The sequence below is a fragment of the Cyprinus carpio genome, chromosome B4 (genome assembly GCF_018340385.1).
Source record: "Cyprinus carpio isolate SPL01 chromosome B4, ASM1834038v1, whole genome shotgun sequence".
Lineage (NCBI taxonomy): Eukaryota > Metazoa > Chordata > Actinopteri > Cypriniformes > Cyprinidae > Cyprinus > Cyprinus carpio.
In genome coordinates, this window is record NC_056600.1 from 4,110,623 (window position 1) to 4,136,690 (window position 26,068).

Sequence of the window (26,068 nt, forward strand, 5' to 3'; positions counted from 1 at the left end):
CAATGAATCCATCTTTATTTTTAGTCTTAAAAGGTGAAAGGTGTATGTATAGATGTAAGCAAAACAGACCCATTATCTTTTATTGTAAAACCTGACTAGATCGCAAAGTCGAAAGTGAAAGCATCCGAAGCCAGGTTTATAACGCAGCAAAAAAAAGGAACTCCATTCACAAAATTCAAATCACAAATAATAGGCTACTACTGATGCAAAAGAATGGGTTAACCACTTTCGTTTCCATATACTATAAGCTATGATAAAAATTAATCAGCATGCATTGATTAATAGCATGATGTAGCAAAAAAAAAAAAAAAAAAAAAAAAAACGTGCTCCTGACCAACTCAGAAAGTTCGACCAGAGGGAAGAATGAGCGCTGAATTGCCCAGCTCCCCATCAGTGATCTAGCACCCCCTCAGCACCTCCGTTCAAAATTTTCTGGCACCGCCCCTGGTACATTGATGTATTTTTGAAAAGCGAAAATTACGTTTTCCAACTCTAAACCCAATCCCTTAGTAAATTAGGTTATTAAATAAAAAAACTAGCAAAACGAGTTGCGCGGTGTCCTCACCACTTTTTAAAGCAAAGTTACGCCTCTGGTTTCAGCTGATAGGCTGGGATATGTGCTGTAAAGTGACATTATGACTCTGTCACTGAGCTGCCATGGACTTCTATGACTGAAAACCATTAGAACGTGGTGTAGCGACTGTCATGTTGACATCAGGTGTCATGTTGCTGACAAAATTAAAAGGTGTCACGCTAAACGTGAAGCTTTCTGACGCCCCTAGATGAGCGGATGATGAACCGTATGAGGTGTGATTTATGCAGAACCTCACAGTTTATAACAGACGAGTCGTGTTATAGCGCCACCAACTCACTGGAAATCACTTATTTTGGGGTTACCGACTCTGCCATTATGTAGACGTCTCTTAAAATTTCTCCTTTTGTGATCTGAAAAAAGAAGGGCATATGGCATTAGAGTGACACAAAGGTGAGAAAATAATGATTAAATTTAATTTTTGGGTGAACTATCCCTAAATGTAAGAGATGAAAATCAGGTGATAACTGCTCTCTCGTGGTCAACAAATGTATCAGCAGCATCAATATAAGACACAATCGTTGATCAGACATAATTATTATTTTTTTACACAAACTTCTATTTTATCAGCATCTAAAATAGTCATCCAGTAGATAAACGTAGAAGCATATTATTTTGAGAGCAAAACAGGACTTAAGCAAAACTAATAAACTAAACAACAGTTTCCATAACCTTTAAAACAATTAGGCTTCATCACTCTTTTAAAGAAAACGTTTCTTTTTCAAAACTTTTCCACCACACTGTGACAAACAGCTGATTATCAGCTCCATCTTGGTCAACAGAGCAACATAAATCAACTAGTTTCGGTAAATGATCAAGATTAACTCTCAAAATAGATAAAGTCTCACAGTGAACTCAAACTCACAACTTAAAGGGATACTCCATCCCAAAATGAAAATGTTGTCATTAATCACTTACCCCCATGTCGTTCCAAACCCGTAAAAGCTTTGTTCGTCTTCAGAACACAATTTAAAATATTTTGGATTAAAAAACCTGGAGGCCTGTGACTGTCCCATAGACTGCCAAGTAAATAACAGTTGTCAAGGTCCATAAAAGGAATGAAGGTCATCATCAGAATACTCCATCTGTCATCAGACGTGCAATCTGGGTTATATGAAGCGACGGGAACACTTTTTGTAAGCGAAGAAAACAAAAATAACGATTTTATTCAACAATTCCTTTGTCAGCGGTCTCCTCTGTGTCTCTCCATATCACCGTATGCTGCATATGCTCTTCTGTATCATCCGCGCCACAAGCATGTGCTGTTTCTGCGTGTATTTAGCTTTGATTTGAAAGAAAACAGAGCATCCTTGTGGGATGGGACAGTCTCAAGCCTCCAGGTTTCTTTCATCCAAAATATCTTAATTTGTGTTCCGAAGACAGATGGAGCTTTTACGGGTTTGGAACGACATGAGGGGAAGTGATTAATGACAAAATTTTCATTTTTGGATGGAGTATCTCTTTAAACACAGTACGGGACAAAAGATCTTACGCAATTGTTTTAGTTTATCTATGGGTGATGTTTGTGTAACCATATTTATCATGTTTGTTCTCTACTATACAATAACTCTGTGTTGTGTTTGCTGATTGATGCATCATTTCTGTCACACGTAAGTCTCAGGATAGAGGTAGCTTCATATTTAATGTGTGTGTGTTGCTTTTTTAGGCTTTTGAGTTTTCATTTAGGCTACATTTGTCACCAGCTGTGGCGTTTCGAGTGCTTCGAAGCTGATTCATTTTGCGAAGCAGTTGGTTCATTTGATTCAAAGTTTGGATTCACCAAATTACAATGTGTAATCACTGATCTATATTCTCTATTATAGATCAGTGTGTGTAATACACAACTGCATATTTAAAGGATTCAAACGAAAAAAAAATCAGGACGGTTAAGCTTTAAAAAATAGTAAATTTATCTATTTTATTATATATTTTTTCTCAGAATATGTGATTGTTGTAGTTTTTTTGTTTTTGTTTTGTTTTTTTGGTGCTGCTGTAATCAGTCATTTATAAAATAATTTTAAATATTTTCCTCTATGTAGAAATTATAGCTACCTGTAGAACAGTAACTTTCCTCTAAATCTAGTTTGTGAAAAAAACCTGAGATTTATAATTATTTTCATAAATTACTGAAAATTACAGATAAATTACAGCACCGAAAAAAAATCTAATATATTTTATGAGATCTGTAAACAAAAATTTTTTTTTTTAATAGATAAATAGATAGATGTTCATATAATTTAAAATATTGCATTATATGTTGTTTTGATGCTGCTGATACACTTGTTAACCACAAGACGGAGCATCACCTGCTCTATATAATGGCAGTGAATAAAGTAATGTGATAAAGTAAATTTTAAGAGACGTCTATATGATGGCAGTGAATAAAGTAATGTGATAAAGTTAGAGAGACTAAACACAAACACAGTTAAACGTACTTTTAAGAAACAAAGTACAATAGTGTTGTTTTGATATTCAATTTGTACAGTATTCTGATTATTCAGTATTCTGAAACTTACACTATTATTATTGTTGTTATTATAATTATTATTATTGTTTAGCCAGACGAATTTAATTTTAAGAGGGCTAAAAAAGTTATTTAAAGTTTAAATGGAGAACCTATTTGTAGTAGTTAATAAAATAATGCTTTCTTAAGAATATACGAAAAAATAATCAAAACAATAATTTAATGTATAAATCTAAGACGATATAGAGACTTTGGCTAAAAGAAAGAACAAATTAGACAAATAATATTTAATAAACTACATGAAGATGAGAGCGAGCCACTGACGTCACACTCGGGCGACGGAAGTTGCGTACTTAGCAGAAATGGCTGGTGTGATCAAGAAGGTACGTTCGGAGGTCATAAAAATATATTCATAAAAACTATTGCCATTCATCCGTAAATGAAGCTTGTATCTAAATAATGGGGTGTTTGAATACCTCCGCCTTTTATGTACGGTTGTCCTCAGCGTTTGTATGTAAGATATATTAATGCGTGAGTCGCGCTTTGTTTTGGTCGATCTTGATGACAAGTGTAAGTTAGTGAAACCTGAATCATCGCCATCCTACAGAAAATAGGGTTTATAATGATGCAAGTGATTAGTTTGGTGGTCTTTCTGGAGCTGTAAATGTCATGCATGGGAAATCAAGTTGTGCGTTTGACACTTAAAAGTGAGATTTATACGACTATGCGTGATGCGTTAATGTCTTTATAGCGTAATTGTGACATTGTCACTTCAGAATTGCTTAAATGAATATGCACGTGCTGTGTATTGATAGTTAAATGTCGAATGAGCGTTGTTTTGACCATTTCATTAAAGAATAATGTTCATGCATGGAAAAATGCATCTCTTATTTTTAGACCACAGGCTTGGTTGGCCTTGCCGTCTCCCACAATCCACATGAGGTGAGTGTTTCTATTTGATTTAGATTCATTCTTATTTTTATATGCATGTACTGTCTGTTTTGTTATTCTCTTGCAAAATTAAGAGGATATGTGCATATGTGATTGCCAGTGCCAGCTATTGATTTGTTGCTTTCTCTCCTGAAGCGTCTTCGGATTTTGTACACAAAGATCCTGGGCTCTCTACAAACTATGCCTCAGGACGCTGCCTACAGGAAATACACCGAGCAACTGATCACCGAGAGGTTCACCCACGTCAAATCTGTAAGACATTGAAAATCTACTTTACTATGGTAAAAGAATGAGATTTAGATTGAAGCATTATCTTTAACTGATAAAGGAGATTTTTGTATTGATTTGCATGCATGTCACTTTTTTTGCTATAAAGGAGCCAGACGTAGAAAAGCTCGAAAAGAAAATCAACTGTGGACAGATCGAGGAGGTTATTTCCCAGGTGAGATGATCTCAAATCCTCATTTACAGTAAGTTTATAGAAAGTGAATCCAACTCTGTACCTCTGTCCATCTGGTGTGCCTGCAGGCCGAGGCTGAGCTGGCTTTGTCCAGGAAGATGACGGAATGGAAACCGTGGGAGCCTCTGGTAGAGGACGCACCAGCGAACCAGTGGAAATGGCCCATCTGAAGTCTCATGATGTTCATGTATATATGTTTATATTAAATAATAAATCAATAAACATTGTCCATTTAAGGTTCTTTTTTTTTTTTTTTTTACAGCTCTTTGTCATAAAAATGATGAGATCATATTAGATATAATATTAGATGTATCTAATATGATCTCATTATTTCTAATACATGTAATAAAATATTTTGAGCTCATGTGAGGTATGAGATATATATGCAAACTCTATTACACAATCAATCACTATTTTAGTTTTTTTTTTCCAGTGACTTAAACAGGCAGCAAGAAAGAAATGTGCCTCGATGAGGGCCATGTAAACTAATTTAGAGTGAAATGTGTATTGCAAAATAAATTTTGATGTGGAGTTGTAGCTCAGCTCAAGGTCTATCAAAGTCTATAAATGACCAAAAATACACATCAAAAGCCAATCCATTTTAAGCTGAATAATAAACAAATAATGCAATGAAAAGGTTATTATAACAATACACTAACAATATTCTGTGTTAGTTTTTGCATTTTTATGAATTTGTGCTATATAATTTGCCTGGGGACTTGAAAGGTCATGAAATCTGAATGTGTGATACTTACACAAGGATTAGGAAACTTTAAAAAATGTAACTCATTCAAATAGTAAAATTTAAGGTAAATAACATATCAATACCATAAAAGGGAGAAACATAATTAGAGCAAATTACTAATGTTTTCCATTTATTTACTTTTGGTTAATTGATTTGCCTACAGACTTAGATTACCATTAATAATGTTAATAATTATTACATGTAGTCTCTCAATATCTTGAAAATCTAAATGTATAACAAACAAGAATTTGACACGCTTTTAAAAATTCAACTAAAATATTCGATTTTTAGATCAGTTTCATAAAAAGGCGTAACTTAAAACGTAATTAGATCAAAACACTCATGTTTTTATATTTTTATGCTTTTGGTTTGACATGTATGTACTCTCTCAATATCACTTTTATAAGAACTGACAGTTTTTAAAAAATATAAAAACAATGGTCATACTGTGACACTTTTGCAAAAGTATTTCAATTCACTCACGTACATTTTGTGGTTACGCAGTTTAGAACCTCAGTGGAAGAAAGTAAGAATTGTTAAAAAAAGACAAACACTAGAAGAAATGATGTGCGTGTGAAATCCTGTTTTGTTTATTTTTAATGTGCTTTCTTTCTTGTATCCAAGTACATCCTGTGTTAATGCCTGACAAAAGGCCTAAATGATTAGACAATTTAAATAAAAGTTGATAAATATGGAGATATTGAGATACATGAAACGGTGCAGAGATTCACTGCTGATTTAAATCTAGAAGGATGCAGTAAGACTTCTAATTATTACAAATTAGAATTGTATGAAAATGTCTGTTACGACATATCAACTAAGTTAATAAAAAAAAAATCTTGAGTTTCTACAATTAAAAATGAAACATTCAATTACTACAATAACAAACATAGTAAAAAAAAAAAAAGAGCTAGTCATATAAATGTATTTTGGTCTGTTGGTGTGGCCGATGGTTTTATATATTAGAATCACACCTCTCTCTTCTGTTCTATGAGGCTACTTTCAAGAATGCTTTTATATCTAAGATTTTTTACCCCCAAAATAGATACCATATGAAATCATCTGCCCTGCTACTTATAAATATTTCTTCAACAGTTATGTCCAACTAAACCTAAGACATCACCAGCAATACAGCAGTCACTGCTTTTCCAAAGAGTAGAAATTTTGGCATTAGTTACAACAATAATATTATATCAAAGCATTTGAAAGTACAAAGGTAACAAAAAAGTAACAAAAAGGCACAATAAAAGACCAAATGACAGTATATCCTGTACCCACGTAGTCTATGTAGAGACTTTGGGAGGGCTTCAAAAACGACTTTCTCTTGACTCAATGTACATTTCCTTGGGTGAAGTGTGACAGTGCTCTGTATAGCTACATGAGAGACTCCAGGCTTTCTGATGGGTTGGCGGGAACCGTGCCGTTGTTTTCCGAGTAGTGAAGAGCTCTCTCGTCCTCCTTGGTGCTCACCAAACTCAGGATCGCTTTGTAGAGAAACTGATACTGATCCTGCAGGAAGATGTTAAAGGAAGAGTTCACCCAACATTTACTCACCCTCAGGCCATCCAAGATGTAGATGAGTTTGGAGAAATGTAGCACTTGTTCATCAATGGATGCTCTGCAGTGAATGGGTGCCGTCAGAATAAGAGTCCGAACAGCTGATAAAAACATCACAATAATCCACACCACTCCAGTCCATTAATAAACATCTTCTGAAGCCAAAAAGCCATCTTCTGTTTGGACTCTCATTCTGACGGCACCCATTCACTGCAGAGGATCCATTGGTGAGCAAGTGATGGAATGCTACATTTCTCCAAATCTGATGAAGAAACAAACTCATCTACATCTTGGCCTGAGGGGAGGACATCTGAAGCACATTTTCATTTGTGAGTGGACTATTCCTTTAACCATGCACTTTTTTATAATTCATATATTAACAGACTTTACTAATACTTCAGTCAACTTACGATATCATTAAAGATGCCCGGTCTCATGAGGTTGATCATTCTGGCGGTCTGATAGACGTCCACACTGTTCTCCTCCTCCAGCTGGTTAACCAGTGTGGTCAGTGAACAGAGTAAAGCAGCACTCGTCCCTCCAGACCTGCACAGACACGGTGAGGAATGACACACTCCTCTACAGCAGTCACTGATGGACAAATGCTATGAGACTCTACCCATCGTGGATGATGGCGGGTCCCTCTCGACGCGAGCTCTCTTCTCTGATCATGTTGATGAGCTCGAAGCAGTTGCTGATGGGACTGTCAGGGTTCGGCCAGCAAGGGCTCTGGTACTGCCGTACCTCCAGCACATAGTCGTCCTGTCAAATACAGTCACGTTTCTGTTGCTTCACACACTTAAATGCTTCAGTTTGAAATGCACTGTCCAGTACAACTTTCAGAAATGTTAAATGTGAAAATATATACTGTCACAAAAAACAACAAAAATATATACTTTTGCATTAAAAATCTTAGTGCACTTAAGTTTTTTTGATTATTTTACATTTAATTTACATATTAAATTACATTATATATTATTACACAATTATATTTTAATAATACTAATTATTATTAGTTTGTAATATTATAATTTAATATTATAAAGAATAGTTTAATAATAATTATAATATTATAAATTAATATTTTACAATTTTATAAACTGTCATTGTTGTTATGTGTCCAGACATTTTACATAAGTTTTTCCTTAAATTTTTTTAAGTGATTCTCATTAGCATTTCAATATTGTAATATAGTAAAAATTTACAGTAAATAAAAAAAAAATCTATTTAAAATAAAGGCAGTGCAAATACTACTAAATTTTTACAGATTATTTTACATTTACATATTAAATTACATTATACAACAATATTATGATTTAAATATACTTTTATAATATTATAAATTAAAAATATTGTAAACAATAATTATAAACAATTTTATAAATTAATCTTTAAGAATATTATAAATTGTCATTTGTACTGTTATATGTCCATACATTTTACTTAAGTTCTTTTTTCATTGGATTCTCATTGCTGTAATATAGTAAAAACTACTGTACTAAAATACTTTTATTTAAAATAAAGGCAGCACAACAACTACTGCCATTTATTTATTTATTAATTTTCCTGTATTGAGTTGTGAAATATGTTTAATTATCATAAAAAAATAAAAAGAATGAAATGACACTAAAATATGTCAATAAATTCATTTTTATGCTATATGTATATATTGACAGGTTTTGTGAGATTTACCCTGAGCAGCTGCAGATTCTGAGTTTTGGCTTCATATATGAAATAAGTTTTATTCACCTTCAGGGCCTCCAAAATGAAGTCCTGTACCACGAGTGACTCCTCATTGGACAGGCACAGTTTGTCCTCACCTCTGAAGGTCACAGTGAAGGTCTCGCAGCTGATTGGCTGATCTTTAGTGGGCCAGTACACACACTCTCCTTCTCTGCTCTGTGACGGTCAGAATGACAGGCCACAGTTATTACATACGGATGTGTGCAGAAGTGTAAATGTGTGTGTGTGTGTGAGACTCACTGCGCTCTGTGTATCTGGCAGAGATACTATGATCTGCGCGTTGTGATCCCAGATCATCCTCCAGAAGTCCTGTGTTGTGTTTGGCAGAGGATTCTGGGTAACGATGAACTCCTGGCTCTGATGGTACCCCTGTAAAAAGCACAGACTCGTTAAATCACACCATATTACCTAAGAACCTAAACAGGAGCATGAGAACAAGTGTCTTACCATTAAATAAGATGCATTGATGTAGTCTGATGATTCTCCAGGTCCTGCAGACAGACTGACCCTTGACCTCTCCACTGAAGCACAGATGCAGCACAAGTGAGGATGAAGATCAGCCATTACAGTTCACAAAACTAAAGATCCTGAATATATTCTGATCATAATCTGATTATAATTTTTGGAAGGAACCAGGAAAACATATTATATATTGTATTTATGTATGTGTATGCATAAATATGATATTTAAAATGAATCATACAAATAGATATAATAAATATAGTACTGAATATTTATAAACATTTGAATATAACTGAATATAATTATTTTAAAACAGTCACTCTTTCTCTTTTTATATATTTATGTATGTATATAAATAAATGTGATGTATTAATAAATAATATAAATAATACTGAGTATTTATATATATCTATATGAAATAAATACATACATACATAAGTAAATAAAAAAGACATTTACATACAAATAAATGCATTAATTATTGGAAAAAGCAGGCTACCTTTTGATATTATATTAATGTATTTATGTATTACTGTAATACTATATAAATGTATAATATTATATAAAATATTATTACTGTATATATTTATAATAAAGAATATTTTTAATAAATAAATAAATAAACCAATCAATTATAAATAAACAAACAGGTTGCCCTTTCATTTTTATAAATAATTATGATATTAATGAATAATATCAATATTTATAATGAATAAAAAAAAACATCAATCAATTCAATTTTAAATAAATAAAAATAATATAATTATATAAAGTATATATTTATATATGTATATAAATACATGATAAATTAATAAATAATAGAAATATTTACAATAAATTATTTATTTTTAATATTTAAAATTATGGATAAAAAAGGGTACATTTTACATTTACATTTTATGTTTTTATGCTTTTGGCGGATGCTTTTATCCAAAGCAAAAGGTTACCATTTCTCTTTGTATACCATATAGTTATATACAAATAGATATTATATGATATATTTATGATAAATCAATATTATACAATTTATATTGCACACTCACCAGGCATAAGACAAGACGTCCTGTTTTTAGATGCGTTGCACTCCTTCAAAGCCACTGTGTAATCGCTCTGTTTCGCACAGCTCTGACTGACCAGCTACAGGAACAAAAGGAGAGATCAGTGAATTGCTCAGTGTAATAATGATTAAGGTGGAATTACAAAAATAAAGGTCTCACCTTAAACTGTTTCTCCAGGCGGGTCTTTCCTGTAGGTCCTGGTGTGAGGAGATCAGACACATATGTGTGAATGTGACTGGATGAGACCAGAGTCTCTTTACTTCTGATGGCCTCCACTAGAGCATCATGGATGAAGACGTACTGCTCCTGCTCGCACACAGATATGATGGATGTTTCATGTTTCATGTTGCGTGTGACGTGACACCCTAAGGTATGTTTTGAAATAATTTATGTTGGCAAACCTCAGTCTGCACCAGATAGTTCCTCTGGGTCCGAATGTGTTTGAGGAATCCCATGATGTTCACTGTACTTTCCTCCTTTATCTGCTTCAGCATGCTGTCGATCACAATGTAGGTTCCTGTCCTTCCCACACCGGCACTGAAAATCACACATTCATTCTTACCTCAATTCAAGTCAAGTGACCTTTATTTATATGTATTTAATACTATTTCAGCAGTAAAACAGCTCTAAAAGATGAATGGTGTCCTTATTCAACTCAGATTGATTCACCGTTGATTAAAATGAGTTAAATAACAAAAATTTACATCTTGCAAATCTTACCTTTTTCTCAGAATTCTGAGTTTCTGTCCTACAATTCTTAATTTTTTTCTCAGAATTCTGAGTGTACATTTTTCTTGGAATTCTGAGTTTCCATCTCGCAATTATTACTGTTTTTCTTGAAATTCTGAGCTTCCATCACGTAATTCATACTTTTTTCTCGGAATTCTGAGTTTACATATCGCAATTCTTTCTGTTTTCTTGGAATTCTGAGTTTACATTATTCTTGGAATTCTAAGCTTCCATCCCACAATTCTTACTTTTTTATTGGAATTCTGAGTTTACATCTCGCAATTATTACTGTTTTTTTTCTTGGAATTCTGAGTTTACATTATTCGTGGAATTCTGAGCTTCCATCTCACAGTTCATACTTTTTTTCTCGGAATTCTGAGTTTCCATCACACAATTCTTACTTTTTTCTTGAAATTCTGAGTTTACATATTGCAATTCTTACTTTTTTCTCGGAATTCTGAGTGTAAATTTTTCTTGGAATTCTGAGTTTACATCTCGCAATTCTTACTTAGAAACAAGCTTCAACAGTGTCAATGTTCATCAGTTATGAAACTAATTATTGACAGAAGTCAGTATGACAGAAGAAAATGTTCTCTTCCAAACAGTCAAACGGATGACCATAATGACTTCACCATAATTACTTTATGCTTTATAACTTAATACTGATGTCTACCTGCAGTGCACCACCACAGGCCCCATATCATTCGTCCTGGCCTGCGAGGAGCCCAGGGGCAGAGTGTATTCTGGGACGCCCATGTCAGGCCACTGAGTGTAATGGAAGTGAAGCACCGTCCTCTCCTGACTGCGGCCCTTCTGTGAACCCTGACGGGGGAAAAGACAGTGAAAGTGTTGAAAACAGACAGCCCAACTAAGAAAAAATATGTTCTAAAGAACATTTTTCTAACATTTCCATTAAGTCATTAAAACATTATTTCTGAATGTTCTCTGAACATTTAAAATGTCCAGTTTTTAAAATGTTTTAAAAACTTTGTTTTGCTTAGCAACATTAAAGGAACATTCCATTTTATAACGTTACTTTTGAATATTCTCTGAACATTCTGCAACAAGTAGAAACTTTAAAAAAAAACTTAGATGAACATTCAACTAAATAAACAGAAATAAACACATTATATAAACTATGTATAAATAATTTTTTTTGTGCTAATGTTTTTGGAATACAAGTAAAGAGCAGATAACTATTATTAATTAATAATACTATTAATAATACTAGAAGAACATTTGTTCATAACTTGCCAGAACCTTCTGAGAATGTTCTTCATTAGCTGGGAATATTCTCAAGAGTTTGTGGCATAAGCCTAGTTACTGACCTTCTTGACGTTAACGTTCCTCAAGGTGAATGTCCTCTGCGTGTAGTAGGCAAGGGTTTTGGTGCTCTTCAGCGTGACTAGGAAGCATCCATAGTCCTCCTGATTCTCCAAAGGCCAATACTGATCACATTTTCTCTGATTGACACACACACACCATGTGCATATAATCAGGAATCTCATCTGACCACTTTTTTGTTGTTTTATATCAAATTTTGCATGCATTTCATTACACTCTTAAAAATAAGGGTTCTTTAAAGTCAAAAAATGTTCCACAAACAAAGAAAAAAAAACCATTCTAACTATAAATATACAAGAAAAATGTTCTTTACACTATGAAAAAAATGGTTCTTTTGAGAACTGTTCACTGAAAGGTTTCTTTGGGAAACCAAAAATGGTTCTTCAGTCACATTGCTTTGAAAACCCCCTTTTGAAACGTTTATTCTTAAGAGTGTAACCAAATGATCTAATCTAATAATGATAAAAGCATTACTCGGCCCTTCTCCACCAGGTTAGTGATCATGACAATCACACCCACGTTCTGCTCCCATATCATCCTCCAGAAGTCTTCCAGACTGCCCTTCAGCGGACCCTGGGCGGCTATATATGCTTTCGACTGATTGTAGCCCTAAAGATAATCATTATAATCAGACCATGATCATTTCTACCAACACTAATGACAGAACAATTAATAAAGCAAACTGCATCGGCTGATAATTGTGTCCACTTTTCCATCTAATTGTATTAATATTTTACATAATATACTTTGCTGAGCAGAAGATGCTTAAAAAACATAAAAAAAACTTACTGACCTCAAACTTTTGAATGGTGGTATATATACAGTATACTGGCCATCAGACGTTGCAAAAACAAATATGTTTTAACATTACAACATTTAAAATGTAGTGTAAAATTTACACTTACATCCACATAATTGGCATTAATGTAGTCCCCTGTCTTTCCCTCTTTGTCAGAGTTTTGCGAGAGTTTAACTCGACTGTGATCATCTGAGAGTACAAAAAATCTTATTAGTCATGTTTTTTATTTATAAATGCATATACACCTCTCATATTGTTATGGATGAGTGATATAACATCTCATACAGGCCAGGATGTTAATGTATCTGTTCTTGCTCTTATTGTCTGGATGGTTGGAGCTGTCTGTAGTGATGCCAATGTCCACGGTACAGCCCTGAATCTCCTAGAAGAAATGTTTCATCCTGTCACTGACAAAATCATAACTCAAATCAAAACACACCATTACCAAACTATTACACTTTTTCATGCATACTAACCATGCACCTCAATACACTGAACAGAAGAATAACAACAATGCAAAAGAACAAGAAACACTGAAACAAAGGGAGATGTGTCTTACCTCGTAAGACTCTTTCAAGATCTAATAAGGGAGGGGGTGAGAATGCAGAAAAGCACAATGAAAGTCCGGGACAAACAGAGAGGTGCCAGTGCAGGTACATGAGGCACGTTTGCATGTGTGTTCATGCTACACACGGGTTTAGACTCTGTGTGGGTGTCCATGCAGACGCCTGTACATCACCCTTTACATGCTGCCCCGTTGCACTCATATTCATGAATTTATGATGTTAATGCACTATTTGATATGTTTATTTTGCATAATAAGGTGCAATGTTTAAGTTTAAGTATCAAGAAATGTAAAAAAAAAAAACTGAGTAAGAAGTGATAAAAATCATCATAAGTACCTCAAATTCTTTGGAGAATGTGTGATTCATGTGAAGATCAGCAACGTGTTTTACAAATTCCTTTACGGGGAGAGCTTCATTGTCCTCTGCTGAAAAATTGAGAAAAAAAAAAAAGATTAAGAAACATAAATAATAAATAGTTAATAAGGCATTAAATAAATAAATAAATAAATAAATAAGTGACACAGTATGGAAATAACAATAAATAAATGACAAGGCATGAAATGAATGAATGAAATGAATGAAATGAATGAAATGAATGAAATGAATGAATGAATGAATTCATTAATCTAATAAAATATATTATTTTGATCTGAGTAGCTTTTGTTACCGGTAGGCAGAAGAAGAGGTGTTGATGGGGCTGATATGGCTCGGCCTGAAATGTTGTCCTCTACATAAAACTGTGCTGTTTGAAAGCACCTTCTGTAAGATAAAGATGGAACATTAAATTCTCTCACATTTTTTACTCTCATAATGTAAAAAGCATATATTTTAATCCAAATAAAGGGACCAAAAAAAAAACAACAACTCACAAGTAAAAAGCATACACACATAATACAGCAGTGAAAATTGTGGGGAATTTGCCTGATTGTTATAAAATGCTCCAAAACATTTCTTGACATAATTTTTTTTCTTTTGATTTTGGGTTAAATGTGACCTGTACATGTTCTCCTGAAAACTCGGGAAAGCATGTCCATGCACATGTAATCTGAAAGCAAACACTGACATACTGGCATATGTGTGTGAAGATCTTATACCTCCAGTAGATGAGAATCCCCACCAGCACCAGCAGACACAGGACAGTGAGTGTGGAAACCACAGCCAGAGGAACAACCGTCCTCTTCTCCTTCTCTGTGCCTCCCACCATCCCGACACGAGACTCCGGACTGCTGTTACTCGCCTCTGATGATGGAAACAGGAGCAAAGCTGTCCTTAACCCATCTATTAATCAATGATCTCATTAATAAACACATTATTCGTTACATTATACAATATTCGGCACATTCAAGGAGCTACAAGAATACAAAGAGTCCATCTGCTATATAGCTCATCAAGAGGCGTAAAAGCATTTAATGTGACACTGAATTTTTGTCTTGTTTTTCAGTAAAATATCAAAATATTCTTAAACCAAAGCATATTTACTTGAGAAGCAAAATGACATAACAGATAAAGTATTGTTTTCTGAAAAAAAAACATCAAAATTAAGTTTATACTTGAATAACAATTAACAAAACATGAAAAGTAAAAAAAAAAAAATTTGTCTTCCTATGAATTAAGTTGGAATATATATATATATATATATATATATATATATATATATATATATATATATATATATATATATATATATATAATTATATATATATATATACATATACACACACACACACACACACACCATTATTATTATTATTATTATTATTATTATTATTATTATAAGTATATTTATAAAGTTTAAGTATAAACCAGTGTTATTTTAGTACCAATGAGATACTATTTTTTTATGTTTTAAATTATTTTTTAATTTTAAATTTTTATTTGTTTTTTAAAATGCCTATATATAGATTCTATTAATTTTTATGTCATTTTAATTTTATTTATTTATTGATTGGTTGATTGAATGATTGATTGATATTTAATACATCAAGTTAAACTAAGAATATTTATATTTTATTTCAGTTAATATTTTCATTATTTAAGTTAAAGTTAGTTTTGGTTAATAATAACAACCCTGACTTAATCTCATTTAATTTTTTATAAAGAAGATATATATATATATATATATATATATATATATATATATATATATATATATATATATATATATATATATATCTATATATATATATATATATATAAAACAACTTACAACCTTAAAACAAGACACATTTTGCTTATCAAATAAATTAATTTTGATTTTAAGAATGTTTAGAGAGTTCAAAATTACTAAGAAAATACTTTTTTGCAGTGTTATTACCATTTTTGTGAATCAAATCCCAGTGAAATTACCAAGAATTACACAAGAAGTCATGTTTTCCACTCTCCAAATGCTGTTTTGACATCACGTGCGAGTTTTACCTGCGTTCTGGTCTTCCTCTGACTCTCGGATAGTGAGTTGAGGAATTACGAGCTGAATGGGAATATAATCGCTCTGAGAGCTCACTGACCCTCCTTGACCAGAGCCAGAGTCAGACTCAGCTGACCAGGTCACCCATGACAGAAACACCCGGTTCTCTGGCTCTCCGTTCCTCTCTCCCTCTCTCAAACTATAAAATAAAAAACAATACCACACTCCCTCTCATCTCCCATCTTCAGATCCACCGCTGAAGCTCAGATGGGAGTCTTTGAGAGCCGACCGGGTTTGGTGGAGCTCCCATTCCCGGTCAAGCTCCTCCAGGAAGATCGTGGACCCCGATCCGCTGAACTCTTCTGAAGAAGGAAGCTGAGAAGAGCCCTCCTCCAAAAGAGTGGTTGAGGATTCATAGAGATTTGAGGCTTCGTGAACCATCGCTACGCTTTGATTATTGAACGATGTGGCTGTAACAAACACGTCTGGAGAGTTAAGACTTCAAATCTCTGCTGAAGAGCCATTTATGGCGGAGAAAAGAAGCGCTTGGAAGTATCAAATCCAGTCAAATTAATCTACATTTATCTTGCAATACCTATAGCCACCACCAAGTGGGCACCATCACCATGCGCAAGATAAAGAAGCACAGGAGCAAGAGAAGAACCACCACCGCTTTCAACATCTGAAGAGTGAGCAAACCAGCCGAGAAGAGAGAGTCCAGCAGGTGCATTAAAATCTTGAGGATTTGTGGCACAAGACGGCAATTAAGTTTTTATTCCATAAATACAGTAACAATTGCACCACCATCACCTTGAGCGTTTCTGAAAGTTTAAAGGGATAGTTCATGCATGACCTGCATAACCTATGTGGGTTTCTTTCTTATGCTGAACACAAAATAAGATATTTTCAAGAATGTGGGTAACCAAATGTTTGACGGTAGCCATTGACTTCCATAGTATTTTTCTGCATACTATGGAAGTCAATGGCTACCGTCCACCATTTGGATGCCAACATTCTTCAAATGATCTTTTGTGTTCTTTGGATCAACTTGAGGGTGAGTAAATGATGACAGAAGTTTCGTTTTTGGGTGAACTGTCCCTTTAAAACAGTGATTCACAACCAGGAGTTGCAGATTCGGAAAGACAGTTTAAACCTGTACGTTTTTGTAACTTATATGAGATTGCATTTGCTTGCAGGTGATTATTCAACATACATGTTGAGCTGCTTTAGTAGTTAAATTCCACCATAAAAAAAGTGACTTTTTGCTAAATAATTTCCCTACCCATGGTATCATTGGTTTGTAGATCAAAAGTGAACTATTGTAATACTGGTGATGCTAAATGATATCAAAATTAATGCATTTCTGGTTTTCCTTTGTGAAAAAGAAGTGCACTTAGTTGCATCTGTCATAGCATACTTCGAATCTTATAAAGAACTTGTACTTGCACTTTATATAATTTTAGTTAAATAAAAGGCCATTTAAGTGCATTTAAATTAAGTACACTTTCATGACTGTTTCTTAACACACTTAAGTGCTTTTAAAAAGTTTTACTTTTAAGTATATTTTAAATCATTATATTTTGATAATCTTTTGTCATGCTTTAACTAGTACACTTATTTTGATGCAATTAACTAACATACTAAAGCACATGTAAGGTATTTGATTATAATTTTAACTGTAGTGTGCTATTTAGTATTGTTTAAAGTTAAAATATTTTCATTTTACTAAATTGCATTTTTATCATTACAAATGTGCAAAATATATTTTAATAAAAGACCTGCACATTTCATTGACATTAAACATTTTAAAACATATTTATAAACATATTTAGTTTAACATAAATGCTTGACATTATATTCGGCAATACTTAAACTTGTCAAAGGCACTCTAATAACATTTAAATTAAAAAAAACAACAACTGCATTTAACATGCAATACATTCAGTTCACACTTATGTATAGATTATTTCTGTAATAAGCACTCAAACACTTCAGTATTCTAAAGTGTACTTCTTTTTCACAAGGGTGATGTTAATGAAGCAGTTCTTCAGATAATCACTTCTAATCACTAAACTACCCAAGTACTACTGCTAGTCATTTCATATCATTTCCCTGCAAGCAAGTTAGCATTTAGCAAGGTTCTGATTGAGCAAACACCCCAAAAAAGCCAGTCTTACCATTAAACAGGGGCTGAGTGGTCTGAGAAATGATCTTCATAGATGCTGTGAAGGCCGATCCAGTGCTGGCAGTGCTAGCATTAGCTGCTGCGGTTGCATTTAATACAGGTTCAGAGGTGCTGCTTGAAGTTTGGGCCGTCATTGTTGAGGTTTCTTGGTCCTGATCCTGAGCTGGTGTGGTTTTTGTGGTGCTGTCCTCGTAGTAGACGTCTGTGACCAGCATGTTGCTGTGAGGAAGCTGGCCGCCGTCCTCTGGAAGGAGTCTGTTCAGTGGCCGTCTGGTCTCGTTTCTGCTCTTGTTTTGGTCAGGTGACCATGATAGTGAAGACTCCTCTGTCATTTTCCGGCGGACTGTAATGGCGGTTGTTCTGAGCACGGGGAACAGGAAGCCTGGTTGGTCCGTTGCCGTGGTGATGGAGATGGAACTCCCGGAATCACGGATGAGGTTTTGGCCGGGCGGAGATTTGGAAGCAGGTGGAGATGTTTCCTGAAAACAAAACATGTCGTGTTTTTTTCATGAAAAATCATGATGCTTATGATTCAGTAATTTATGATTTTGTTTCTGAAGGTAGATTATAAAAATCTCACCTCATTATATTCCTCGGATTCCGTTAAATCGCCAAATCGACAAAGCTAACAAACTCAAATACCAAAAAAAAAAACAAAAAATCACTAAAATAAATATAAAAAAATAAAAAAATAAATATATAAATAATTTATATAATAAATTAATATTCATGCTATACAAAAGGGTGAATAATAACACAAAAAAATCAGTGTCATATTTTACCCCCAAAAAAGAAATTTTGATATTTGAATATTTTGCATAATATTTTTTTTTTTTACAAAAATTAATACAATTTTCATGACAATTAAGAAGCCCCCCCCCACCCCAAAAAAAATACCAAATGCAATAATAATAATAATAATATAATAATAGTTGTCATAATTAGTAGTATATTTATTGTAACCAGATGATTTTTTTATAATTAATAAATAAATTCTGTAAACAAATACTACCATGATGAATACATGTATTATAATAATAATAATAATAATAATAATAAAAATTATTATTATTATTACACAATTAATAAATAAACTGTAAACAAATGCTACCATGATGAATACTTATATAATAATAATAATAATGACAATAATAATAATAATAATTATGATTATTATTATTATTATTATTATTATTATTATTATTATTATTATATTTAATTCATAAATTCTGTAAACAAATACTACCATGACAAATACTTATATAATACTTATTAATAATATCAATAAATTGTTTATTTATTATTATTATTGAATGCTTATTGAAGGTACATTTGTAGAGTACAATTCTAACATATTACAATTAAAAAAATAATAATACTTAATATTTTTCACTATGGAAATAATGCAAGATTATTAATATAGAAAGTATTTTTTTTTTTTGTCATTCATGTTATTGTACATGCACCTAACTGAAAATAATTGTCAAAATCCTTTCTTAAACATTCTTAATTGTCCTAAAATATATTTTGATTTTGGTGTAAAATATGAACCAGACATTTATGATATTTTTGTGAGATTACCAGGGTCTTCGAGAGGCATGTCCACAATAACCTGGTCACTCATTTTTCCCGTCAAGCCATTGGTGCAGAGCGCCACCACCTGGACAACATAGCTACTGTTCGCCAGCAGAATATCCACAATGAAAAACAAGAAAAAAAAAAAAAAATAACACCATAACACCTGTTTCTAACCATCAGGACCAGTGTGACCTTGAACTATCAGCGATCATTTTACAGCGCTGAGTGAGATGTCCCTACAGTGCTTCACTCATCACAGTTATATTAATCATGGCTGAAGTCTAAGTGCTCACCACATCCTGGTCTCCGTCTGTGAGATACTGCTGTTTTGGTGGGTCTCTGCCCTGCAGTCTCTGGTAGGTGACAGAGTAGCGCTCAATGGTGGTGTCATAGACGGCCCGCGGCCTTTCCCACATCACCACCATACCTGTGTAGTTCTGAGAGTCCGCCTGCACGTTCTGCGGCTCAGAGCTGCACACTGAACACAGCAAGAGATCCAAACTGAGTTGTGTACACAGAGAAGTGTGTACAGACATTAATAATTAATTCTAATCCGTTAAATCACATTAATAATGTTATAATTCTAAACATAAAACCGTTTGGTATGAAACCATCAAATAATCATTGGGAGAAGGGGGAAAGCGGAATAAGGTAAAAAAAATAAACTACAATACTTCGCATAAACTCCATAAAGCTGGTATAGGGAAAATTGCATTTTGCGTTGGTAAAAATATAATCGATTATTCTATATCTAAACATTTTCTATAATTTAAATAAAACAATCCTAGTAATTTTCTCTACAAGTATAATGAACATTTTGGTATATTTTCCCTATGGAAAAACAATAAAATTAAAAAAAACGGTACAATAGGAAAATATATAATTTGAAGATAAATCAATAAAAATACAATTAAAAAGTATTTTTACAAATCTTTGATAAAATATTTTTTAAAATAATAATAAATAAAAATATAAAATCCTTATAATAAATATTTTATTAACAATAATAAAAATAATAGAACAAATTTATAAGAAAATATAAAAAAATTCGTAACATTTAAATTATTTTGAAGTTTTCCTAAATGTAACAAAATTATAAGAAACTAATAAAAATAGTTAATTAGTAACAATTTGTATGACAAAAAATTATAAATATTTATTAAATATCAAATAAATATATTATATTAGGACATATATTATAATATACATTTATAGATATAGTATATATATATTAAAGGATATATTAGATAAATATATTAAAAATATTTACATTTAAAACTATATTTTTTTTTTTAATATACTTTTTTTTTTTCATAAAACATAAATAGGATCACTGAAAAAATAATCAATAAACATAAGATATATAAAGAAGATAAAAAAAAATCTTAAAAAGTAAAATTTTATTTAATAAATTAAGTAATTTTAAGTAAAAGTAAACTACTAAGTAAAAGTATTTCTTAGCTTAATTTCTTGGGAGGAGAAGCAAAATTAAGCAATAAGATACTAGACGGTGTTTTATATTGTGAATATGCAGATGGAGAGCCTGAGAGAATATCATGTTATTGCAGAACAGTTTGTTCTAATAAGGAGCTGTAACTTGAGTCGAATAGCAATAACTTACAAAACTGCTTCTCAATCGATCCCCAATCAAAACATATATTGAAACAAAATTTTTTCCATTTTAAAATTCCTCGAAAAGTGCCAAAGTAGGGTTACCTAGCAACACACACTCGCTGCAGGGTTTTAAAAAGCGCAACGCATGTGTGTCCACGGTCAGAGGAGGAGGTTTGACCTCTCGCTCCTCTCTGATCATTATTTTATACTCTATGTGTGTGTGTGTGTGTGTGTGTGTGTGTGTGTGTGTGTGTGGTTTGCATACAGGGTGCAGGAAACTTCTCTCTGTGCCGTGTGTAGGACGCGATCACTTTGTCCCATGAAACTGCTGCTGGTGTGCTCTCTGTAGTTGTTTTCGCAGGTAGTCGGTCAGCATGAACTTTGCTTTCCGCCTGCTGTATGGTCATCACCTCACAGAACACCTCCAGCTACAAACACACAACAAAACACGGGAATCAGGAGATGACCATGAGACGATCCTGCACAGACTTTGCTTTCAATTTCATTACAATAATAGAAACTTAAATAAATAATTAAGAATATAGAAAAAAAATAGTTATTATAGTATAGTGACATTTCATAAAATATTTTTAAATAATGAATAAAAATAAACTACATAAACTTTTATTTTTTCATACAACAATAGGACCACTGTTAATTGTAAAAACACTATATTTTAAAATAGTTTATACTACGGGGCTGTTGAATGCTTGAATCTGATTGGTTGACGAAAGTTCTGAGGTGTGCAATTATTTTCTTCTGGAAACGCCACGGCGAACCGTAGTTCCCGACAGCTCTCTGGACCGCATTACAGTTCCATATCACTTCACATATAGTATAATAACGGTCACGCAGTTTGAACAAAAACGTTTTTTCAGCTATCCCCTGATGATTTTATCAGTTAGCCTATACAGTGTAGTACAGTGTAACTTAAAGGCTACACATGACATTTCTCACTAGCGATGTAACTGTCCATAACACGCGCTGTTAGAGCGCTGCAGCAGAAGAGTGTTTAGAGAAGCACAGAGGTACGTCAACGTTAGCCTAATTTCACACAATCTCTCTCTCTCTGTGCCTCTGTCGCTCTCGCTCTCTAATAACTTCATTAATAACTGCATTAGAATGCTATCAATGTTTCAAGCCTCCGTTACCAGTTTAAAACGACATTTTGGTACTAGCAAAAGAGGCACTGGATGAGATGCGGAAGAAATAGTCCTACTCCCAATAGCGATTTACAGTAAGTAGAAAAACCTGACGAATCCCTTTAAATAAATCATCGTGTAACCACCACCTCGGGTGTGCATTATTTTTCTAATAATTCAACGGCCCGTCGTCAATTATTCCATACATTAAATATGTATAAAAACTACACTTTTTTTTTCATAAAACATAAATAGGATCAATGAAAATGTAATCAAGAAACATAAAATATATAAAAGAGACAAAAAAAATTAATTCATTAAACAGTTGTAAAATAGTTTTAAAATAATATTAAACAAATAATATATATACATTTTTATTTTTCATAAAATATAAGATCATTGAAAATATAATCTATAAACCAAATATATAAAGAAAGTTACATTTTGTTAAATATTTAAAAAAAATAAAATTAAATAAAAAACATTTTACATAATACATAGATAAAATATTGGAAAATAAATAAACTAATTATATAAAAGAAAATAATGTACAGTTAGCTAATCATTATGACCAAATGCACACTTATTTTGAATGATAACTGGCTGACTGAACATAATCTCACTAGTTAGTTTAGTTTGGCTACAGTAACTAGTGAGTTAGTACAGCCAAATTAATCAATCAATACATAGTGGTTTTCTTGTGCAAGAAGACATTATACTGTGCAGGAAGAGCTTTATACAACAAATATCATTACACAAAAATAAAACAGCAAGTATCAGATTTTGCTTGCAGAATGAAGCATTACTAACAAGTTCATTTATTTATATTTTGTTTATACTGATTGCATTTAAATTGAAAACAAGAAAAATTAAATTTATGCAGTTGCGGGTCAGTAATGAGATCATACGACACAGTGAACTAGCGCTGAAATTTCATCAGCTTTACTTTAGCAGCATGAAAATGTCATCAGCCTTTTACGTTTAAGCCTCAACGACCGTTTCATGATCTACGAAACAGTCGGTGCTTAAAGAGGATCAGGGCCACAGGGGCCAAATATAAAAATAGCAACACGATCCGCCATGCGCGACGTATAAACCCCCCTGTCGAATTCTGCGCGTGTGGGCATCTGCTCGCACTCCTAGACCGAGTCCGGTCTCTCTCTCTTCTAAAGGTTCGCTAACGGACCGGGTGAGAGAGGACAACAGGGTTTTTGTCACGCTAGACAATCTCAGTGCGTCTAGGGCTCGCTGCTCCGCACACCGATCGCTCAGGCCTTGGCTGGAGCAGTGTGTGGACGCGGGGCTGAAAGAGTTAATGCGGATGAACTCACCATGCTACACACCAAGCAAAATTTTTACTATATCCCTCTCTCACACACACACAAAAACACAAACAGCAGAAATACTCCCTCACACACACACAATAACACAAACACAGCTGCAATACTCAGTGTAAAAATAAATCAACACTTACCCAAAAACATTATTCGACCTTCAAGAGACAAAAACATATAAATCAGGCACACAGACACATGATGTGTTACACAGAAAACATGACTAATAAATATAGCTACAAACAGCGATTAAGGGGCCAAGAGGACAACAGAGGCAAAATGAGGAGCTAAGCATGGCATTGAGCAACAGACCAACTGCAAAAAATTAGTAATCAAAGACAATTATAGAAAATTTTAAGCAAAATGTTTGAAAACTCATAAACACAACGAAATTTATTATCACTCTTGACCAACAATCACTCCTCACCAACAAAATGTCACCTACACCAAATAGAGTCTAGTTGACGAAAGACCCACACTAACAATTACCCACAAAATGCCCAGATCTTCAACAAAACCAAACCTTGCAAAACTAAATATCCTCAGATCCATTTTGGCATCATGCCATCAAATTTGGCCAAATTTTGAATTATACAAGTTTGGTTTGATCTAGAGAAACGTATTTAATAACTTTTTGCCAGCATGGTCTGAAGATAATCCAAGCCAATTCTAGTGAAAATTCGAGAAACTCTCTAGTAAAAGTTTGAAAATGTAGGTTTGTCGAACATGTTTTAGCCCTTATGGTTTAGATGTTTTAATATGAACGTGACTGCAAATTTGAGCTGTTGGTGGCGCTAGAGAGTTTGTGTTAGAGACTCCAAAATTGCTGTGGTTAATATTCATACTATCCTTTATCTGTGTGCCAAATTTGACAACTTTCTGCAAGCAATTTTATGGCTTGCCATAGACTCAAATGCGGAAGCCAAAGAGGAACAAGGAGAAGAAGGAAATACATCCTCAGATCCAGTTTGGCATAACGTCATCACATTTGATGATGAGTTATATGAGAACAATTGCATCTATGAAAAAGATTTTAATACCCTTTTCCCAGCATGGTCTGAAGATGATTTGTGACCATTTTTGGGAATATTAGACAAACCATCTGGTTTGGAAAAAGCAGGATTTTTGAAAAATTCTAAATTTTCATGATGGAAAATGACATCATACTGTAGGATGCAATCAAATTGTATTGAGTGAAGGAATCTGCATCACAAATTTTTGTTTCTAGCTCTTATGGTTCAAATGTTATTAGCATAAATATGAGTGTACATTTGAGCTGTTGGTGGCTCTACAGGGTTTTAGTTAAAGACTCTAAATTTGGTGTGATGAGTATCCAGGCTTCCTCTATTTGTGTGCCAAATTTCATAACTTTCTCACAAGCTGTTGGATTGTTGCTGTGGGTTTCCATAGACTCAATAATGGAAGAGGGAACGGAAGCTGGAAAAAAAAAAAATACACACATTTTTTTTATATATAAAAAAAACTTTAAAAAAACATTTTCACAACACTCTCAAAATAATATGACCCAACCAATTTTAAAAAAAATCACAACAAAAAAATTTTGAAAAAAATTGCGTTTTGTTTCTGTTTGAGAATTTTGTTTCCAGCCCTTACAGTTCAAGTTATAAGCATGAGTTCAAATTTGGGCTTTTGGTGGTGCTAGAGAGTTTGAGTTAGAGACTCCAAATTTATTGTGGTTAATTTTCAGACTGTTCTCTATCTATGTGCCAAATTTCATAACTTTCCTGCAAGTGGTTCTATGGGCTGCCATAGACAGAAATGGAAGAAGAATAGATGTCCTGACCTGTGTTTCTGAGATGGCCACTGTGTTTTTAAAAACGATCCACTCCACGTTCTCGGAGCAGGGCGGCGCGGTGAGTGAGCCGTTGTACATGAAGTATTTTTCGGTGGACTGCGGAAGCAGAGCCAGCAGAGAAAACGCTTCCAGGGGGCTGCTTTTACCTTCAATACAAGCATGTTTGTGTTTTTGTTATTGCAGTTTGAAAAAATGTAAAGCTTTGTGGATGTAATCTTAAACAAAAGATTTACCAAATCGGCTCACGCTGTTTACTCCTTCAATGATGGCTGCATAGTCCTGGTTGTCTTCAATACTGGCCTAAGAAACAAACCAAACTTAGGTCATTATGATAAAAGGGTTGCAGATATGAGTTAATATACAGATGTGTTTGTGTGTGTTTGATGGTCGCAGGATGAAAACGTTACCTCGAAAAGGACAGCTACAGCAGTAACCTTTCCTCCACTACTTATCGCCTCGTCTATGGATTCAAACTCCTCGTCATCAAAACAATAGATCTGCATCTGTGAGAGAGGCACAACTTTA

At 33.4% G+C, this 26,068-nt stretch overlaps 2 protein-coding genes across 4 annotated transcripts in view; one reads left to right on the top strand and one right to left on the bottom strand.

Annotated features, from left to right (window-relative positions):
• The first annotated feature begins 3,346 nt into the window (after positions 1-3,346).
• Positions 3,347-4,703, top strand: LOC109077242 (NADH dehydrogenase [ubiquinone] 1 alpha subcomplex subunit 5-like). 3 transcript variants are annotated; one of them, XM_019092846.2, is made up of 5 exons: positions 3,347-3,439; positions 3,954-3,998; positions 4,143-4,259; positions 4,384-4,449; positions 4,536-4,703. In XM_019092846.2, the coding sequence occupies exons 1-5, from the start codon at positions 3,419-3,421 to the stop codon at positions 4,635-4,637; spliced, it is 351 nt and encodes a 116-aa protein (XP_018948391.1). In that variant the 5' UTR covers positions 3,347-3,418; the 3' UTR covers positions 4,638-4,703. The 3 variants fall into 3 exon arrangements, with proteins under 3 accessions (XP_018948391.1, XP_042577588.1, XP_042577589.1); XM_042721654.1 differs by lacking the exon at positions 3,347-3,439 and adding an exon at positions 3,529-3,570; XM_042721655.1 differs by lacking the exon at positions 3,347-3,439 and adding an exon at positions 3,530-3,626.
• A 1,072-nt stretch (positions 4,704-5,775) lies between these two features.
• The window catches only part of LOC109072256 (receptor-type tyrosine-protein phosphatase zeta-like), a 44,306-nt gene continuing 24,013 nt past the window's right edge, over positions 5,776-26,068 (bottom strand). Inside the window, 29 exon segments of the mRNA XM_042721656.1 lie at positions 5,776-6,721; positions 7,180-7,315; positions 7,389-7,531; positions 8,519-8,668; positions 8,753-8,881; positions 8,960-9,033; positions 10,018-10,111; positions 10,192-10,338; positions 10,434-10,569; positions 11,435-11,583; positions 12,090-12,224; positions 12,580-12,714; positions 13,011-13,093; positions 13,190-13,286; positions 13,464-13,484; positions 13,807-13,892; positions 14,138-14,229; positions 14,565-14,709; positions 15,886-16,344; positions 18,052-18,538; positions 18,640-18,692; positions 19,641-19,762; positions 19,926-20,115; positions 21,517-21,565; positions 21,568-21,636; positions 21,638-21,679; positions 25,532-25,689; positions 25,777-25,843; positions 25,951-26,046. Coding sequence (XP_042577590.1) covers positions 6,587-6,721; positions 7,180-7,315; positions 7,389-7,531; positions 8,519-8,668; positions 8,753-8,881; positions 8,960-9,033; positions 10,018-10,111; positions 10,192-10,338; positions 10,434-10,569; positions 11,435-11,583; positions 12,090-12,224; positions 12,580-12,714; positions 13,011-13,093; positions 13,190-13,286; positions 13,464-13,484; positions 13,807-13,892; positions 14,138-14,229; positions 14,565-14,709; positions 15,886-16,344; positions 18,052-18,538; positions 18,640-18,692; positions 19,641-19,762; positions 19,926-20,115; positions 21,517-21,565; positions 21,568-21,636; positions 21,638-21,679; positions 25,532-25,689; positions 25,777-25,843; positions 25,951-26,046 — 3,879 coding nt within the window. The 3' untranslated portion in view covers positions 5,776-6,586.